We start from the raw sequence: 19,625 nt of genomic DNA, 5'->3' as shown, positions 1-19,625 counted from the left end.
ACTGGGACCGACACAGATTAAATTGACTAAAATATATGGACTACTCACAGGTAGTTTATGGTTAAAGCCTTTCACTCGAATGACCAGACCATGTTCTTTGGCTATGATTTTGTATTCCATCTGAGCAACATCTGCTTGATACGCTGACTCAGCAAGGTTGTGGGAAAGTGTGCTTACAAAAGTATCAAAAAGCACCATACTGGATGGAGAAGAATAAGTGGAAATGTTTAAAACAGTGGACTCAAAGGAGTTCAAGTACCATAATTCACAGGCTAGACATGAAAGTGGGTGTTAGTACAATCTTATCACACTTAGGAAGGATAAAGTTTCGAACAATGAAAAATCCTCTTTACGTGTTCTTGAAATAACTGTAATATCAAGATAGCAACCAAATAAAGGCAGATGCCATTAATTTCTGCGGATTTTCATAAAAGGCATCATTTGACGGTTGCTCTTTTTTAATTATTAAAAGATATGTAAAGATTATACAATATAATCATGCATTAACCATCCTGAGACTTCCAGATATAGGGCAGTACAGTGGTGCCCCGCAAGACGAATGCCTCGCAAGACGGAAAACCCGCTAGACGAAAGGGTTTTCCATTTCTGAGTTGCTTCGCAAGACGATTTTCCCTATGGGCTTGCTTCGCAAGACGAAACGTCTTGCTAGTCTTGCGATTTTTTTTCCGCTCCCCCCCCTTTTTCTAAGCCGCTAAGCCGCTAATAGACTTTTAGCAGCTTAGCTGCTAATTCTTTAATAGCCGCTAAGCCACTAAACCGCTAATAGCGCTAATCCGCTTAGCCGCTAATAGGGTTGCTTCGCAAGATGAAAAAACCGCTAGACGAAGAGAATCGCGGAACAGATTCTTTTCGTCTTGCGAGGCACCACTGTATATAAATTCAATTAATAATAATAATAGTAATAGTAATATAAACACACACACACACACACACACACACACACACACCTCAAATAATCTCACTCTATCAATCATAGCATGTTATAATATACCACTATTATAAAAAGCACCTATTGTATTGTATTGTATTGTATTGTATTGTATTGTATTGTATTGTAGGTAAACTATTGTATTATTATATTCCATCTAGATATATTTTCCAGTATTCAGAGTTTCTTACTGTACATTACTCATCACAATAGGGAGAAAGTGTCAAAGGAGGCTTGTTCTATTTTCCTTTATTTTTGGTCTCTGACTTTTTCAGGCTAAGGACATTGCTGTGAAATGAGAGTTAATTGTAAGAGGTGGAAATGAGAGCCTAATGAGAGTTCCCTAGATGATGCCTTCTCATAGTAGGAACTACAAGCTGTTATGAAGCAAAAGGGTCAAATCCAGCCATGTTCAGAAGCCACAGATACTTTCCACTACATCCTGTATCTAGAAAAGCAGACAAATAAATGTTGAACACTGTATTATCAACTTGCCACTTTATACAATCCAGGCAACAGCAAATTAGGAAAAATGGAAAGTAATCTGAATAGAAATGTCCTCCTATCTCCCAGTTAAATTAATGTAATATATTAGATATCACTACTTACTTTAATGCAGACTGTTGTATCACTGGAGTCACCAGATAAAAACAGATAAATGCTGGGCAGGAGGGAGAAGGGAAAAAGAAAAAAAACAGAAGAATCAAAATTTCATGAACGAGGACATTTAGTCAGGAGGAGGGTGTAAATGCCCTGTACTCCTTAGACTTTTTGCCTCTGCTCCTCTGGGCTGTTGTACTTTAAAAAATGCAATTCCTGCACATTTTGGTGCTCCAGTGAGCAGGCTGATGACACCCTCTTTGTTTTTCAGTGGCCACATTTGGGCACAATTTCTATCAGCACTGAGTGGTGATTAGCACTATTCTAAATGTACATCCATTGGACAGTCTCCAACTGGACAGTGTGCAGGGCAACACATTTAGGTAATGGGGTAGGGAGAAAGGAGACACTGGAAGCGGCCATACACCTAAACTCCTTTGCCCTGGCAATGTTGACCTTCAGGTCCAGCCAGACATCAAGGGAGTGCAGAGCTTTCTCTAGACAGTGAGAGGGATTTGGACAGAAGGTAGGAAATACCAATTCTGGTTGCATGTGAAAACAGGACACACTACCTTAGGAATGAAGGAGGGGCCAGTTCTGAGGGCTACTCTATCCTTATGAAAGGTGCAGAGATGTTTGGCTACTGAAAGGGTCCAATGTTCAGAGACTCTGTGAGTGGAAGCGATAACTACAAATAGGAGATTCCCCTCGCAATTTCTTTATCCCTTCCCTCTCCCCAACACTCAAAGCTGCAATCGGAGCTTATCTAGCTTTGAGAAGGTGGTGTAAGGGCTCTGGCAGAGTCCTCGAGTCCTCCTGTCTCCTTCCCAAAGCTGGGCAAGCAGACCTCTATCTTGCGGGTGGGGGGTAGTTCCTGGATTTAGGCATTTTTGTGTTTACAAGTGGACCCCCAGAACCGAACCCTTGTGTACCATGTTAGCTGTATGCTGGACCTAGGTCAACTAGCAAGTGTATCCTCAAGTCAACCTCTCATCAACTGTGCAGGAGGACAGACACCAAATTCTGCTTTACCTTTTGTTAGCTTCTTGTGAAGCACTCTTTTTAAACCCCTTTCTTGTCAGTTTCCCCCAAGGGTACATTGGTAAGAATCTTTGAATGATAAGCACTCTCTAGAGTGCTGATTGCATTTAACAGTAAACAAATTTGAAGTTTTCTAGCAATATTTAGCTAGTCCTCTCCCAAACTTGTAAATGTGTGTGCGCCACACGCCTTGGTTGTACCCATTTTATAAATGCAATATATTGAGTTTTACCTTTCGGGACACTAAATTTATTGTCTTTCTTGTACCACAGACAACCTTGTTTGGTATCCAATATTTTGTGTGGATATTCTGTTTTGTGCTCAGTTGATTTCTTCACAGTGAAATCTGTAGCTAGCATGGGAGATAAAATAACAGGTTGCTAAATGTGAACACCATTCATCCATAACACTTGGATGTAAAGGTAGTTTCTTATGTTACTGCTGCATATGTGCTTGTTACAACTGCCTTTGAAGATGTTCAGAGACATAAAGCACTGATCCACACTTGTAACAAGAAGTATCTGGCTTTTGTGCTTTTGTTCATGATCATTGGAAGTTAAACAAAGACATGAGGGAGGCAGCGAGAACCACCGTGTCAGTTCCACCTCCTGTCACTGTTCTCATTATTCTCCAACCTTCAAGCAAGGAAACTTCTGAATGACTCTGATGGAGCATCCTTGCAGCGCCAACCTCATCACCATCCTGCAGCAATGCTGGAGGGCAGCTCTGCATCGCCACAACAACTGCTTCTACAAGCATGCACTCAACAACCCTTAGCCAAAGGTGTGAATTTGAAATGTATTGTGAATTTGAAATGTATTGTGAATTTGAAATGTATTGTGTTTGAACAGACCCTTGGTGATATGAGTTCTTTCAGCTGTGACTGGTCCATGAAAGCCCATACAAGTCCATTATTGAGGCTACAACTAATGACTGGATGAACATGGCTGAAAACACAGGATTAGGTGACAGTGTACTGACACGTCAACCAAAATGTACTCAGGGTAAGGTCTGGAAAGAGTCCTCTGCGTACAACTGTATTCACGGAAAGCTTGTTCTCAACCCAGGCAATTGCAAGACTGTCTTCAGGCAGGATATGCAGTTGGAACCAGATCCTCTTCTTGTACTGCTTACCTATAAATTGATTTTCTTCCGGTAGGTGTAAATCTGGATGCAGCATGAAATCCGTGTCCCACAATGTGCTCCAGTATGCATCGATTTCTGTGGATATGACATAAAATGGCATTATTCTGCTATCACAAAATGTAAGTTGGAGGGTCATCCAAGCCAAGGGTTAACCAGGTTCAACAGCCAGGACGCTGCACTGAATCAACACTGGGCCTAAATTCAGACTGGCGTAATTCTGCAAACAGACACAAGCTTTAGGCACCTAAAAGAACATGAGAAGAAACCTATTGAATCAGATCAAAGGCTTGCCTTGTCCAACATTCTGTTGTTACAGTGGCCAACCAGATTATTATGGGAAGCTCACAAGCAGGACACGAGTGGAATAGTACTCATGACACCCCAGGAACTGGTATTCTGAGGCATCTGATCTCTGGTGATGAAGGTAATAATAAACGTAAAGGTAAGGGGACCCCTGACCATTAGGTCCAGTCGTGACAGACTCTGGGGTTGCGGCACTCATCTCGTTTTATTGGCCGAGGGAGCTTCTGGGTCATGTGGCCAGCATGACTAAGCTGCTTCTGGCGAACAAGAGCAGCTCTACCACCTAATACAACTACTTATACTGAGTCAGAACATTGCTCATCTAGTTCAGTATTGTCCTTGCTGGCCAAAAGCTGCTCTACAGGGTTTCAGATGGGAGATGTTCACAGTTCAACCCGGAACAGCAGGGAGTGAACCAGAAAGCTTCTGCATACAAAAAGCAGATGCTCTTCTGCTGAACTACATCATGTTCTTGTTGTGAAAATCCTTAGCTGTCACCTTGCTCTAAAAGCTTCAGAGGCATGTTTTAAATCGCAGACACTTTACATTGTTTTACCTGTTGCGCTGTATTGTGTCCCAAACCATTTCTCCTTCAAGGGACATTTTCCCTCATGGTAAGGAGAAAAGAAAACGAAGTTTGCCTTTTGAGGGATGAGATGGTTAAGGGCATCAGCAATGACCTATAAACATAATGGAACATATCAGTTTGTTTTCAACTAGTCATTCCTAACTTCTGGTCAGGGAAGTGCACAATTCAAATATTTGATAACAAGTATTTCTCCACTGGAAAAAGATTTGGAAATGTTCTAGTTACCAACACATTTTTTAACTCCTATGAGGGAATTTCAAAGTGACTTCTACATAACAGCTTTCCTCCTAAAGACAGATGAAGATTACTTACTTCAGCATTATATTCAATCAGTAGCTGGTCTCCTATCAGAAAGTCCTCCTTTCGAAATATGTGCATATATTCAGAAATATTTTCTACAAATTCAAGTGGATCAACCTGGGGAATGAGCAAAATATGATTTGGAAATCATCACAATGTTAGGATTTCTCTTAGAGAGCAGTCCCTGAAACAGGAGAGGTTTGGGATGTGTGAACACCAGTATGCAAAACTAGTCACATATTGAAAATATCAGTATTAGTATAAATACAAGAAAATACTGGAAAATTGAATAGATAATACCTGTTCCTGAAAGCAAAATTCATTGCCTTCAATCTTCTGAATGTCTTTCCATATTCTGTGAGGGAACAAGTTGAGTCCATATTAATCCTTAATGCTCAACAAAATAATCAAACTGAATTTCTAGGTAAGATATCATGCAGAAGGTATTTTGTCTGCATTAACTATTCATACTGTTGAAAAGAGACTACCGGACCACATTGGTTAAAAACTGCTGCACATTATCTGTTTGCAAAGATTGGATGCATATTGGGGGATGAATGTGTGTTCCCCCAGATCTTTATATGTTCAAGTCTACTATCTGAACAGATTCTACATGCATGCAATTTTTGTACATACAAAGGTTTAAGCTTTTTTCAGTTGTATATACAAAGGACCTATTCATACTGATTGTAGTGGCAGTGAAGCTCTGATAAAATCTAAGAAAAATTGCATTCATTCACCTTTATATTGGTCTAGGAGGTTATGCAATTATTTATTTTCAAATGTATAATATTTTGCATATGAAGCAACAGGTTTTCTGAGTTGTCTTCAGCGTATTATATATTGGATAATAAATATTTGCTGATCATCAGAAAAAGAGTAACTATTGTCCCCTTATTTCATAAGCCTAGTAAGTTTTGCTGATTAGTATAATGTGTCTAGTCACTTTCTTTGGTTCTAGCACTTCTTTTTTAAAAATCACCTTTCTACAGGTCCATGCTTTCTCAACATCTTCAAGTACTGGAATATAATATGAATAACCTGAAGACAGAAAAAGAAAATGGTTCATCATCTGGTTGCCCTTACCTACAAGAAAATGTTTCACAGAATTTAGCAGAAGGTCCACGTTTCCCAGTACATTTAAATGTAAGGCAGCACTGTAACGAAAGAGCTAATCTATGATACTTTACTATCCAACTTTGGGCATTCCTTGCATGAAGGGGGCATCAAATGATGACTGGACAGCAGGAATGTGCCCCTGGCCCTGTCTCTGAACATCAATGCCAAGGTCATCTGCAGGGAAAAAGGGCTGGGCCACACTTCCGAATGTCTTGTGCCTAGAAAGCATGAGTCCAAGCAGTTTCTCAATTACCTCATGCTTTTTAGGCACAGGTCCAAGCGATTTTGCTTTTGCCCTGCTGCTTTCCCCAGGAAAACCTACTCTTTAGCGATATAAATCAGAACAAACAGCAACCTGCAGAAAAGCTGATTCAGCGGCGCTAAGCAACAGGTTTTCCTGGGAGAAAGCAGTGGGGCAAACGGTAGTGTGGATTAGCCTGGTGCAAACAGCTGTTCACATGAGAACATAGGAAGCAAACTTATATCAAGTCAGACCATTGGCCTAATCTAGCTCAGTATTATCTACACTTTCCAGGGCAGCAGTGGAAGTGGCTCAAAATCTATTATATGCTCAATATATATTTAATATCTACTTATTAACTTAGGCTCCATTCATTTCTCTGGAACTACTCTGGGTAAAAGTTAGCTGGCTCCAGCCCTCTGTCCTTTGTACTGATAGTACTGTCTGTTTGTACTGATGCCTGTCTGTTTCAGGGCTGGATCATGTTTTGTAAATAATAAAAGTAAATAAATAACAACAAGGGAAATTTACCTCATAAAAATGTTCAAAACCTTCATCAGTCAAAGTCACAGAGATGCTGAAGATGGAGTAAGTAGAGTTTTGTTCAAATCCTGTCTCACCATTTCCTCCAAATAATGCAAGAGCCCAAAATCTATTGAAAAATTAAAACCACGATTATGCAGATGAACCACATTGCATTTTAAAGCATCTTACCTTTGAGTGCATTACTGTTACAATGAATTGGGAACAGAGGTGGGATTAAGGGTGCTTTGCTTTTGGAAATGTGTGCCACTTCAAAAATAACATGAAAGAGTAAGTGATCTTCCATGACCTTGAATATCGTCAGAAAGGTACTTATAGGTGCAAAATGCAAATTTATTTGTAATTCTCCCTCTCTCTCTCTCTCTCTCTCTCTCTCTCTCTCACACACACACACACACACACACACAGCGGCCTGTCCTACTAGAAAACTTTGCCATTTGATAAACGTAGAGTTTAGTAATTGTGATTTGCAATGCATTGATCTGGAATGACTTTGTGGTTTTTAACAAAGACATAATCATTTGTAGAATCAGGAAATCAACCCAAGCAGTAAGGCGGGAAACTTGAGATGATTACTATTTTATTTAAAAGCATTTCTAAACTGTTTGATAAGTAACCCCCCCTAACTTATGGACATTATTATTAGTAACCACATTCTACCTATCTCAAGGCGGTGTACAATAAAAAAAAAAAAGCAAAATAACAACAACAACAAAAACAAACAGGGAAAAGCACAAAAAGCATTTATGTTTTAAAAAGCAACAGCAAACTAGACATCCATGGCAGAGATTCATTAATCAACCAAGAGAGGCTTGTCGGAACCAAACTATCTTCAGTTGCTTCCGGAAAATGCAGAAAGTCTGTGCCTGTGGTATCTTGACATGAATGCTATTCCACAGAAGAGGGGCAGCTACACTGCAAGCCATGGGGCAACCGCACTGAAATCTCTGCCCTGTTCAGCAGAAGCTGATTACCAAATCCTTGGACAACTGTGGTCAAGCTACTCTGATCAAGGAACAGCTGTAGCTGTCTTGCTGACCAAAGCTGGAAAAAAGACCCTCTTTGTCATCAAACTGAGCTATGGTTTCAGAGCTGGATGCAACATCCATTATGAATCCAATATAAAAACCAATATCTATTAAAATGTAATACCCATTAAAACAAAAATACAACCTAAAAACTGATCAAACAAAATTTTAAAAGCAAAGAAAGCAGAAAAGGGGTGATTTATGCATACTCACAACAGCTCAAATTGTCTCAGAATCTGTAAGTCATCTTACTGCCTCTCAATATTCAAAAGGGATAATTTGACATGTTTAGCTGTTTCATCACGCAACATAAGATTACCCCATTTCAGTGCAAACTTGACAAAGCAAAATCTTCAAGACATACTTTTTCCTCAGAAGCGAGAGCACACTGCCATTGCCTTCATGTCCCACCAGCCAGGAGAGGTAATGAAGAGGCTTAGTCCTACAAAGATTGGGGGAAACATTAAATAAGTTTGACATTTGCCCTATATTCTTAACTCCAATGCTTGTCTCCTCTTCTTTAATCATCTGTCTTTAACTTAACCAATGTATTCTTCAACTTTTAATACAGTTGTACTGAACCTCGGTATTGCACTGCAACACTACTACTCAGGAGTTATTTGATCCTTTCCCCTTTTTCTCTTGCACAGCAGATCATGGAACTAGGGACTCGGTGGGTTTGAACTCAATGGTTTTGCCAAAATGGACTTGTTAGCTATGCACTGAGGAACACTATGGGGAATTCTGGCAAACTGGATTGCATGGTTATATGCTGAATAGCTTCATAGACAATAAAGGGAAGGACCATAGCTCAATGGCAGATGTTAAGTTGTGGGTGAACATATCAGACAACACAGCGATTCTTCAAACAGCTCTTGTATATTCACAGGCCAGAACAGAACTGAACTGAAGGGTTCAGCCAGCCTGCTTATATAGAGCTCCACTAGAACGCAACAGTAACCATTTTCTGTAAATATCCAATCACTGAACGTCACTTTCAATACCTTATTTGCATATGTGGACCTGAATGAAAACTATCTGCAGTATCCCCCTGCTGGCCCAGGGTGAGAACTTCAGTACATAACAGTAGAGCATCTGCTTTGTGTGCAGGAAGTCGTAGGTTCAATCCCTGGCATCTCCAGTTAGGGTGGGGAGAGATTCCTGTCTGAAACCCTGAAGAGCTACTGCCCGCCAGTGAGATGATACAGAACTAGGTGGCCCGGTGGAGTACAGGGACAGGTTTAAGGTGCTGGTTTTGACCTTTAAAGCTCTATGCGGCCTAGGACCCACGTACCTACGGGACCTTCTCTCCTGGTATGCCCTGCGGAGGACCTTAAGGTCCACAAATGACAACATTTTGGAGGTTCCAGGTCGCAAAGTGGTTAGATTGGTCTCAACTAGGACCAGGGCCTTTTCAGTACTGGCCCCGACTTGGTGGAACACTGTGTCACAAGAGACAAGGGCCCTGCGGGACTTGACATCTTTCCACAGGGCCTGCAAGACAGAGCTGTTCCGCCTGGCCTTTGGTTTGGACTCAGTCTGACCCTTATGTTTCCCTCCCCTTATGGTTTTGACTTTTAGAATGAGGCTGCATTTTAAATTGCATTTTAACCTGTATTTTAAATTGTTTCTTCTTCTTCTTCTTCTTCTTCTTCTTCTTCTTCTTCTTCTTCTTCTTCTTCTTCTTCTTCTTCTCCTCCTCCTCCTCCTCCTCCTCCTCCTCCTCCTCCTCCTCCTCGTCCTCCTATTATGTTTTTACTGAAATTTTATTGGTGTTAGCCACCCTGAGACTGGCTCTGGCTGAGGAGGGCGGGGTATAAATAAAATTTATTTGTTGTTGTTGTTGTTTAGTCGTTTAGTCATGTCCGACTCTTTGTGACCCCATGGACCAGAGCACGCCAGGCACTCCTGTCTTCCACTGCCTCCCACAGTTTGGTCAGACTCATGTTTGTGGCTTCGAGAACACTGTCCAACCATCTCGTCCTCTGTCGTCCCCTTCTCCTTGTGCCCTCAATCTTTCCCAACATCAGGTTCTTTTCTAGGGCGTCTTCTCTTCTCATGAGGTGGCCAAAGTACTGGAGCCTCAGCTTCACGATCTGTCCTTCCAGTGAGCACTCAGGGCTGATTTCCTTAAGAATAGATGCGTTTGATCTTCTTGCAGTCCATGGGACTCTCAAGAGTCTCCTCCAGCACCATAATTCAAAAGCATCAATTCTTCGGCGACCAGCCTTCTTTATGGTCAATTTCTGTATCTGCCACTATCTCCCTCGCATTTTGCTTGCCTCCTCTCCCCCACTATTTTTAAGGCCTTGTTGGACAGCCACTTTGCTTTCTTGCATTTCCTTTTCATTGCGATGATTTTAGTTGCTGCCTCCTGTATAATGTTACGAGCCTCCATCCATAGTTCTTCAGGCACTCTGTCCACCAAATCTAAATCCTTAAACCTGTTCCTCACTTCCACTGTGTATTCATAAGGGATTTGACTTAGATTGTATCTTACTGGCCCAGTGGTTTTTCCTACATTCTTCAGTTTTAGCTTGAATTTTGCTATAAGAAGCTGATGATCTGAGCCACAGTCAGCTCCAGGTCTTGTTTTTGCTGACTGTATAGAGCTTCTCCATCTTCGGCTTAAAATTTATTATTATTATTATTATTATTATTATTATTATTATTATTATTAGTCTTGCTCGGCATGAGGCAACTTTCTCTAGACCCCAAGGAAAAAAGGTAAAGGTAAAGGTACCCCTGCCCGTACGGGCCAGTCTTGGCAGACTCTAGGGTTGTGCGCCCATCTCACTCTAGAGGCCCGGGGCCAGCGCTGTCCGGAGACACTTCCGGGTCACGCGGCCAGCGTGACATCGCTGCTCTGGCGAGCCAGAGCCGCACACGGAAACGCCGTTTACCTTCCCACTAGTAAGCGGTCCCTATTTATCTACTTGCACCCGGGGGTGCTTTCAAACTGCTAGGTTGGCAGGCGCTGGGACCAAGCAACGGGAGCGCACCCCGTGGCGGGGATTCGAACCGCCGACCTTTCGATCGGCAAGCCCTAGGTGCTGAGGCTTTTACCCACAGTGCCACCCGCGTCCTAGACCCCAAGGAAACCAAAGACAAAAGAGGAAAATGATACTGACTATGTTCCGATTCATGGCTACTGCGTTGTATAAATGGAAGTAGGTTTAAAATGATCTCTTACCGATAATTCTTTTCTTGTGGGGGAAGACTCCAAGAGATGCTCAGAGAATGTATTTCTTTCACTGGAACAACTGAGGCAGGAGAAATGAGACACTTTCAAATATTCACATGGGTGGTTATTCTTGCAGTAGACATTGAGAAAACGGGCAAGGGAAATGAAAGAGGTGGTGAGAGGAATAAACATGAACACATATTACTTCCAAAGGTTATAAGGCCATGTAAATAAAAACCACCAAAAGTTGGCATCCGTTTGTCTCAGGAGCAATGGAAGAATGCACCTTCAGGGGTGTAGTCAAACAATTGGAGAGTTACAGAGCCTGCTGTGGCTGTAGAAACCAAAACAGGAGAGACATATTAGAGACGGCTGAAACTAAGATAGTAGTTTGCCTTAAGGTCACACTGTGACCTTGTGGCTGAGGTGGACTTTGAGTGGAGAACTTCCTCTTCCAATATGTCTTGTCAGTAGAGATATTTACCCCACATTGCATCTATATATGAACTATTTTAAACCATATGTAATTGTTTTAAATGTTTGTATTGGTTTTTTTTAAACATAGGGACCTGTTTTGTGGGTTAAACCACAGAGCTAGAAGGTCGCGGTTCGAATCCCCGTGACGGGGTGAGCTCCCGTTATTCGGTCCCTGCTCCTGCCAACCTAGCAGTTCGAAAGCACGTCAAAGTGCAAGTAGATAAATAGGTACCGCTCCGGTGGGAAGGTAAACGGCGTTTCTGTGCGCTGCTCTGGTTCGCCAGAAGCGGCTTAGTCCTGCTGGCTACATGACCCGGAAGCTGTACACTGGCTCCCTCGGCCAATAAAGCGAGATGAGCGCCGCAACCCCAGAATCGGTCACGACTGGACCTAATGGTCAGGCGTCCCTTTACCTTTACCTTTAAATTATTTTTATACTTGTTTTTTTTTAACTGCAGTTGTTTTATCATTGTAACCCACCCTGGGACCTTACAGTAAATGTTTTTGATAAAGCAATGTAGCTCTGATGCAATTTTTCATTGACGATGGATCGCTGCTCTACATCGCCCTCTGGCGTCACATTTTTACAACACATTTTTAATGTTTTAACTGAACAGTGTAGATGGGTCCTCAGTTTGGTAAGTGATATCCCTTCAGATTTCCCAACGATAATTTTTTTTTTGGTTGAGACTAATTACCTTTGTAAAGCTTGTAAAATGCAGGTGTGTCAAATGGCTGTGGCAGATGACCAAAAGTTGGTTTGGGTAATCCACTTAAAGACAATAAAGAAACAATAGTGTATTATTCAGGGTTATAGCTTGATTTTTTAAAATAAAAAAATTGCAATGCCCACTGAGTCCTGCTCTGAGTTCTCCTCTCCAAATATTTATATATTTAGGCGGCAATCCCATAGACAAGGGACTAAATCTTATTGAGTTCAATGTTATTTGCTTCTGAGTAGATATGCACAGGTTTGCATTGAACTAAGAATGCATAGTTAATTACACATTATTTTCATGGGATGCTATGACTACATCTGAGCCTTTGCTTTAGTGGGTTCTCAGAATGGAATTTATTTCCTTGTTGCTGGCTACAAGTTTGGTGGAAGACCCAGCGTTTCCAATCTAATGTTTGCCCTTGTCCTATTGTATCTCTAATTAAAAGGAAGTCAAGGATCATACCTTTTATTAGTACTTCCATCTATTTCTCAAATATCTAGTTCTCTTCCCCTTAATATAATTCTTTGATTCTCTTCCCTGGCTTGGCAGAATTCAACAAAAACAGATCAGGTAAAGTAAAGGTCTATGATAAAGAGGATAAAACTGGTAAAAAACCCAACGCTACACATAAACTCTTACAATTATATCTTAGAAATGCATAGTAATATTTGACCGTATTCTTTCTCTTTTATATTTCTGATTGATATGTCACAAAGTATCAGATTTTGCAAGCCATCAACAGTTCTAGGATAAAGAACAACAACAAAATTTCTTACTTATTTGGGATCTGTGAGAAGATTTCCGTCACCCATTTCTCCAAAGTGTCCAGAGTTTCTAATAAAGAAATATTGAAATATTGAGAGAGAGAGAGAGAGAGAGAGAAGAAGAAGAAGAAGAAGAAGAAGAAGACGAAGAAGAAGAAGAAGGGGGAGGAGAAAGAAAGCAATATGTTCTCACAAGGACAAAGTTAAGGTGATAATATTGAAGCAGCCTTCTTAAATAATATGAACACATGGGGCTGTGTGGAAAGAAGTCATTGCACTGATGGAACAAATTCCACGCATGCAATGGTACTTCTCATTCCTCTTCCTCCTGTGCGTCACCCACACCATCTCAAATCTGCTATGGGGTTTTCCCCAATCCTAAAGAGCACATTTCAGGTGAGGGGCGATAGGGGAGCCAAGGGATGGGGATTTCCATTGTACAAATGGAAGTCCTTCCACATGTGCAGTTAATTTGTTTGCTACAACCCACACTGCATAGATGTTTGCATCAACTAAATGGCAAAGTTGCAGGAGCTCCCAACTTTTTCCACACTTCGTTTTGATGTTCATCCTCAATGGACTACCTAGTCAGATTATACCTAATAAACCTTCACCCTATGATTCACCTTTTGTATCAGATTAGCAACCTTCTCAGTTATTCTTATTCAGGCATTACTCACCAAATGAAAAACATTGATATAGCAGGGAACCCTTTCTGTGCATGGAATCTCCTTGTGTGATTAAGAACCCTGAAAAATACCCACTGAAGACATCCACATTAAACTTGCAGTTCAGGAGAACATGAGAACGTGAGAACACTTCAAGCAATTGAAGATTTGTCTGTTCCAGCAGACTTTCCCTGACTCTTACAATATTTTGAAAGTGTGATGCTATGCTTTTTACCTTTCTAGAACTTTATTGCATTACATAGTACGGTTGCGTTTTAGTTTTATTGTTTTATTTTGTGCAAATGCTTATAAAATGAAATACAGTGGTACCTCGGGTTACAGATGCTTCAGGTTACAGACACTTCAGGCTACAGACTCTGCTAACCCAGAAATAGTACCTCGGGTTAAGAACTTCAGGATGAGAACAGAAATCGCGCGGTGGCAATGGGAGGCCCCATTAACTAAAGTGGTACCTAAGGTTAAGAACAGTTTCAGGTTAAGAACGGACCTCCAGAACAAATTAAGTTCTTAACCCGAGGTACCACTGTATGTACATTCTATATGCATATATAGAATATATAGATCTATGTACCATATCTATAAGTCTTTGTAAGCTGCTTAAATATTGTTTTGGTGTTAAGTGAATTACATCATAAACCCAGGAAGGCCTGGGGTGAACCATGTCTCAATCATATAAAATGGCTGCCACACTGAAAGAAGTAGAAAAATAGACTGGACGACAAAATAGTGTCAATGGACACCCCTCCATCAATGGGAAAAAGTACATATTTCACCCACTGCCATGTTCACACACAGAGAAAAGCTCTTTGCATCTATCTCTTCCCTTTCAGAACAGAAGAGAGGGTAGGTTTCCAATCCAGTCATCTCAAGAAATGTGGGCTTATTTAAGAGCAATTATTTGTTGTAGGAAAGGGACGCAGGTGGTGCTGTGGATTAAACCACAGAGTCTAGGACTTGCCGATCAGAAGGTTGGCGGTTCGAATCCCTGCAACGGGGTGAGCTCCCGTTGCTCGGTCCCTGTTCCTGCCAACCTAGCAGTTCGAAAGCACCTCAAAGTGCAAGTAGATAAATAGGCACCGCTCTGGCGGGAAAGTAAAGGGCGTTTCTGTGCGTTGCTCTGGTTCGCCAGAAGGGGCTTAGTCATGCTGGCCACATGACCCAGAAGCTGTACGCCGGCTCCCTCAGCCAATAAAGCGAGATGAGCGCCGCAACCCCAGAGTCGGCCACGACTGGACCTAATGGTCAGGGGTCCCTTTACCCTTTTACCTTTACTGTTGTTGTGGGAGGAGCTGAGTCAGTCTGAATATGAACTGAGCAGGAAGAGCAAACAGTCTCCCATTCACTGATATATTTTTTGTGGGTGCCAAAGGAGGTACAGGCATTGGTGACCCCTGTAGTCATAAAGTTGCTCCTGCATGCCAACTGCTATCTGCACCTTCTCTTGGGTGCTGCATTGTCAGCAAAACAGTTCATGGTATGGGATCTCATGCCAACCATGACAAAATTATCCCAAACATACATGCACCCCCCAACCAACAACTTAACATAGCATCGTATAACAGACATGCTTACTCACATATATATATCTTATAGTTCATACAGGGAGATTTTTATACCTCTAGATTGGACAACTAGATTCATATAGTGGGCTGAGTAGTGACGCGTCCTGAAATCCCTAAGCCTCTGATAGGTGTTAATTCTGTTCTTTTTCGGCGAATGTTTAAGTGTCTCCGCATTACCTGCAAATTTTTAACAGGAAAAGGTTTGCTTTCTGACTTTGAAATCAGCAAGGGTTTTAAGTTTGCGTGTTTGTGAATCAGATATCTTAGTCCTAAAAAGCTTCTCCAGGACCAGTCGTGCATCTATTTTTTATTTTTTATTTTAGCATGATTAGCCCAAGTCATAAATATCAGTCTTGACAGTTACACTGCATTCAGTTAGAAATTCCACCTAATAAACAAGTCTCATCCAAATAATGGCAAATTATGGATACTTCCAGAAGTCATGTCTCAGGAACCTAAGCAGCTCTCTTATAATACCATATTCACTCGAATCTAATGCTCACCTTTTTGGGCCAAATTACGTTGCCAAAATTAAGGTATGCATTAGATTCGATGGCACACTGGACGAGTAAATACAGTAAGTCAGCTTATCAGTCCCTCTAGCAATCCAAGGGCAGAAACTCTCAAGGATTTCAGATAGGAGTCCTTTACATCCTTCCTGAGGAGATGCCAATGACTGAACCTGAGACCATTTTCAGGCAGAGCATCTGTTCCATCATTGAACTATGGCTCTTCCCCTATTTCAGAGGTCAGGAACCTCTGGCCCAAAAGCCTAATTAAGCTCACCAGGCCTCCCCATTTAGCCCACCTGGTCATTTGGCCAAGTCTTGTCTGCCTGTTCAACACCTGATGCTAGACATAACTGGACCAAATGGGGTTTGTAAAGGTTGGAAATCAGCTGATCATCTACATGGGCAAAAACAGGACACCTCATGTCATTGGCCCATGGGTGATTTAGTCTGTCATCCAGGTCCAATGTTGGCATGATTGGAACAGTATTTTTGTTCTTCAATGCCGGGTTGTTGTTATAGACCGTAACAATGTGCCCCCACTACCCAATCACTCTGTTGTCTCATGTATACCGAGTTAATATGCACTATGAAGTCAGGGCTGGGAGTAATGGCCGCTTGACCTGCTATTCTGCAGGGCTGACAGGCCAACTTCATGCAATCAGCTGGTCAAAAATAATCTGCTAAATTTGTTTGCCAGGGCTTGCGTTTCAGGGCCATGCTGGGTTAAATCCCAAACTAAGCAGAAATGAAGCAAGGCAGGAAAAAAACAACAACCAACCACCAGCCAAAGATCTTTGGAAGGAACCAGAATGAAGGGCTTTTGTTCAAGTACAACAGCTCAAGAATTCCCTAATGCTTTTAAACTAAAACCCCGCACTTTAAACTGAACCTCGCAACATTATACTTACCCCAAAAGAATTTTCTCATAGGATGTCCTTGTTTTGCAAGGCTTCCAAGGAGCAATTCTCTTCTGTTAGCATCAGAGGGCCTGGCTATTTGATATTCTGTTTGTTTTGAAGAACACATTAAGCAGCAGAAGGGAGAGTACCTTTTTCAGTGATAAGATCATTTAGACAAGGAGACAGCCTAATAGCACACATACACGAAGTAGCAGTGAATGAAGTGACCTACCTACCTCATCTACATTGAGAGGGATGGAAATAAACAAACCATTCTGCTGCGTACATCTGATGGGCTGCATCATGGAGTTCCCAGGGCACCAGGGAAGGAAGGCACTGCCCATTAAATGAACAGAAATAGCCAGCATCGCAAGGAAAATGGAAGCTGTGGGAGCTGCGGTAATTGCCTTCTCCTCCTTTAGGTCCATGTCAACATGGTGCCATGGGATGAGCAGGATGGCAAGGAAAGGAAGAGATCACAGTGGCCCTTTAATTCATAAGAAGAGCTTTGCTGGATCAGACTAAAGGCCAATCTAGTTCACCATTCTGTTCCCGCAGTGGCGAACCAAATGCCCAAGCAGGACGTGAGCCCAACAGTGTTTTCCTACTCATGTTCCCTAGTGACTGGTATGCAGTTACCTTTGATACTGGAGGCAAGATACAGCCATCTCTGATAGTGGAGGTAATATATTGACCAGCAGCTATTGGTCACCATATTCTCCATACATTTATCGAGTCCCCTTTTAAAGCTGTCCACCAACGACGTAGTGTCGGTTGTTGGCTCCTGGCCCGTGTGTGTACTGAGCAGCGGAGAGGGATGCTAGCCCAGCCCTCGCCACCGACACTGCCAGAGCGACCCCAATGGAGCAAAGTGGGGCTGACCTCAGCTGTGTGGAGAGGAGAAACAGGCTGGGCTGGGCTTGTCTGCATGGGGTGGCCTGGTTTGTGCCCCCACAAGAATTGTGCACTCGCGGCCACCCTCCCCCTGGCAGCCCCATGCTACGCCTCTGCTGTCCACACTGGTATCTTGTCTATGACGCACTCCCTAATGGTAAGAATGGTACAGAAAACTAACTTTTGTGTATCTGATAACCAGCATCTGTATAGCACTGCTTTGACTCAGACCTATCCTCCAGTTTGCCTTTTTTTGGATAATAACAATAACAATAACAATAACAATAACAATAACAATAATAATAATAATAATAATAATAATAATTTATTTATACCCCACCCATCTGGCTGAGTTTCCCCAGGCACTCTGGGCGGCTCCCAATCAAGTGTTAAAAACAATACAGCTTTAAATATTAAAAACTTCCCTAAACAGGGCTGCCTTCAGACGTCTTTTAAAAGTGGGATAGCTGCTTACAGTGGTGCCCCGCAAGATGAATGCTTCGCAAGACGAAAAACTCACTAGACGAAAGGGTTTTCCGTTTTTTGAGTCATTCCGCAAGACGAATTTCCCTATAGGCTTGCTTTTCTTAAAGCCGCGAAGCCGTTAATAGCCGCTAAGCCGCTAAGCTGTTAATAGCCGCTAAGCCGCTAAGCCGCTAAGCCGCTAATAGCCGTGCTTCGCAAGACGAAAAAACCGCAAGACGAAGAGACTCGCGGAACAGATTAATTTCGTCTTGCGAGGCACCACTGTATTTCCTTGATGGGAGGACATTCCACAGGGCGGGTGTCACTACTGAGAAGGCCCTCTGCCTGGTTCCCTGTAACCTCACTTCTCGTAGTGAGGGAACCACCAGAAGGCCCTCGGCGCCGGATCTCAGTGTCCGGGCTGAATGATGGGGGTGGAGACGCTCCTTCAGGTATACATGACTGAGGCTTTAAAGGTCAGCACCAACACTTTGAATTGTGCTCGGAAATGTACTGGATTGCTAAACGTGGATTGCTGAACTGCAGCTATATCCTAAGCAGGAAAGTGTGGTCCATCCAGCCATTCATCAAACACCATCCTTTGAGCATTCTGTGCAGATTTGCTGGCATACAATGTTTTGTATGTAGGAAAAGGCTGTCCCCAAGGTGACTGTGAGCAGCCTCCTCCTTTCTACCCTCTCCCTGTCCAAAGGTTCCATTTCTTGACATACCAGGGCCTTTTTTCCATATGTAATGGCTGTTCTTGTCACCTGCCATGCTCTTAACTGCCTAACTGCTAGAGCATGCAGTATGACCATTTCTCTGCATCTCCTAATAAACACATTTTTGTATGCAGTTTAGAATAATGTGCACATTTTTGAAAGTAATTTCCCTTAATGTAATGTGCTTTTGTATTTCACTACTGTATTCATTTTTAGGCTCACTTTCCCCAATATATGCATTCTTTTAAACATTAATTGGTTGGGAGAACCACATCACAAAATTGGGAGAAGTGCAAATTTCAAAGGGTGGCTGTGCTTCAGTTCTCATATTGTTTCAGAAAATTGCAAATTGGGTAGATTCACCTTTAAATGCAAACAGGATCTAATTTCTCCTCCCTCCCTACAAGAAGGCAGACATAGATGTGCAGTGTAAAATAGTTTGCCAAAAAAGGAGCCAGATTCAATGCTCTGCAGTTGAATGCAGGACAAAATCTAAGGTCTGGAACTGAGCCTGGCACAGCAATGTCTAGCACCAGATCCTGTCCTCCGCTCTGATTGTACTGCAGCCTGTTGAATATTTCACAAAGTGTGCAAGGCCAATTTTAAATGGGATTACAGGTCTAAAATCCTATCAGACTAAAGAGGTAGGCCATTAATAGTCCTGCTTTACAAATGAGGACTCAGAAATTAAAGAGAATATATCCACAAAATCAGACAGCTGAAGATTAGATCCAAAGTTTGGAAGCACAGTTGAAAAATCCAGGATGGGTTGGGGGGGGGGGAATGATTTTTCCCACAGCGAGAAACCCACGTTGTATGTTGTGCTTTGTGAATCTTTGTATTTAACAGTTACAGATAGGTAGCCGTGTTGGTCTGCCA

The 19,625-nt window shown here is 42.1% G+C and overlaps 1 protein-coding gene across 3 annotated transcripts in view; it reads right to left on the bottom strand.

Moving 5' to 3' along the window:
• LOC114601355 (nardilysin-like) overlaps positions 1 to 19,625 on the bottom strand; it is a 49,074-nt gene that overhangs the window by 21,899 nt on the left and 7,550 nt on the right. For all 3 annotated transcript variants that reach the window (XM_028738564.2, XM_077933638.1, XM_077933639.1), the window contains 15 exons: positions 16,675 to 16,770; positions 15,309 to 15,431; positions 13,016 to 13,073; positions 12,219 to 12,292; positions 11,053 to 11,122; positions 8,224 to 8,301; positions 6,820 to 6,940; positions 5,911 to 5,969; positions 5,229 to 5,283; positions 4,941 to 5,045; positions 4,596 to 4,719; positions 3,725 to 3,811; positions 2,823 to 2,942; positions 1,559 to 1,610; positions 49 to 199 (listed from right to left, as the gene is read on the bottom strand). In XM_028738564.2, the coding sequence (XP_028594397.2) occupies positions 49 to 199; positions 1,559 to 1,610; positions 2,823 to 2,942; positions 3,725 to 3,811; positions 4,596 to 4,719; positions 4,941 to 5,045; positions 5,229 to 5,283; positions 5,911 to 5,969; positions 6,820 to 6,940; positions 8,224 to 8,301; positions 11,053 to 11,122; positions 12,219 to 12,292; positions 13,016 to 13,073; positions 15,309 to 15,431; positions 16,675 to 16,770 (1,373 nt within the window). The remainder of the gene's footprint in view (positions 1 to 48; positions 200 to 1,558; positions 1,611 to 2,822; positions 2,943 to 3,724; positions 3,812 to 4,595; positions 4,720 to 4,940; positions 5,046 to 5,228; positions 5,284 to 5,910; positions 5,970 to 6,819; positions 6,941 to 8,223; positions 8,302 to 11,052; positions 11,123 to 12,218; positions 12,293 to 13,015; positions 13,074 to 15,308; positions 15,432 to 16,674; positions 16,771 to 19,625) is intronic.

Source organism: Podarcis muralis, chromosome 8, assembly GCF_964188315.1.
Source record: "Podarcis muralis chromosome 8, rPodMur119.hap1.1, whole genome shotgun sequence".
NCBI lineage: Eukaryota > Metazoa > Chordata > Lepidosauria > Squamata > Lacertidae > Podarcis > Podarcis muralis.
The sequence above is the reverse complement of the archived record's forward strand: the minus strand, read 5'-3'. Positions and strand labels throughout refer to the sequence as shown.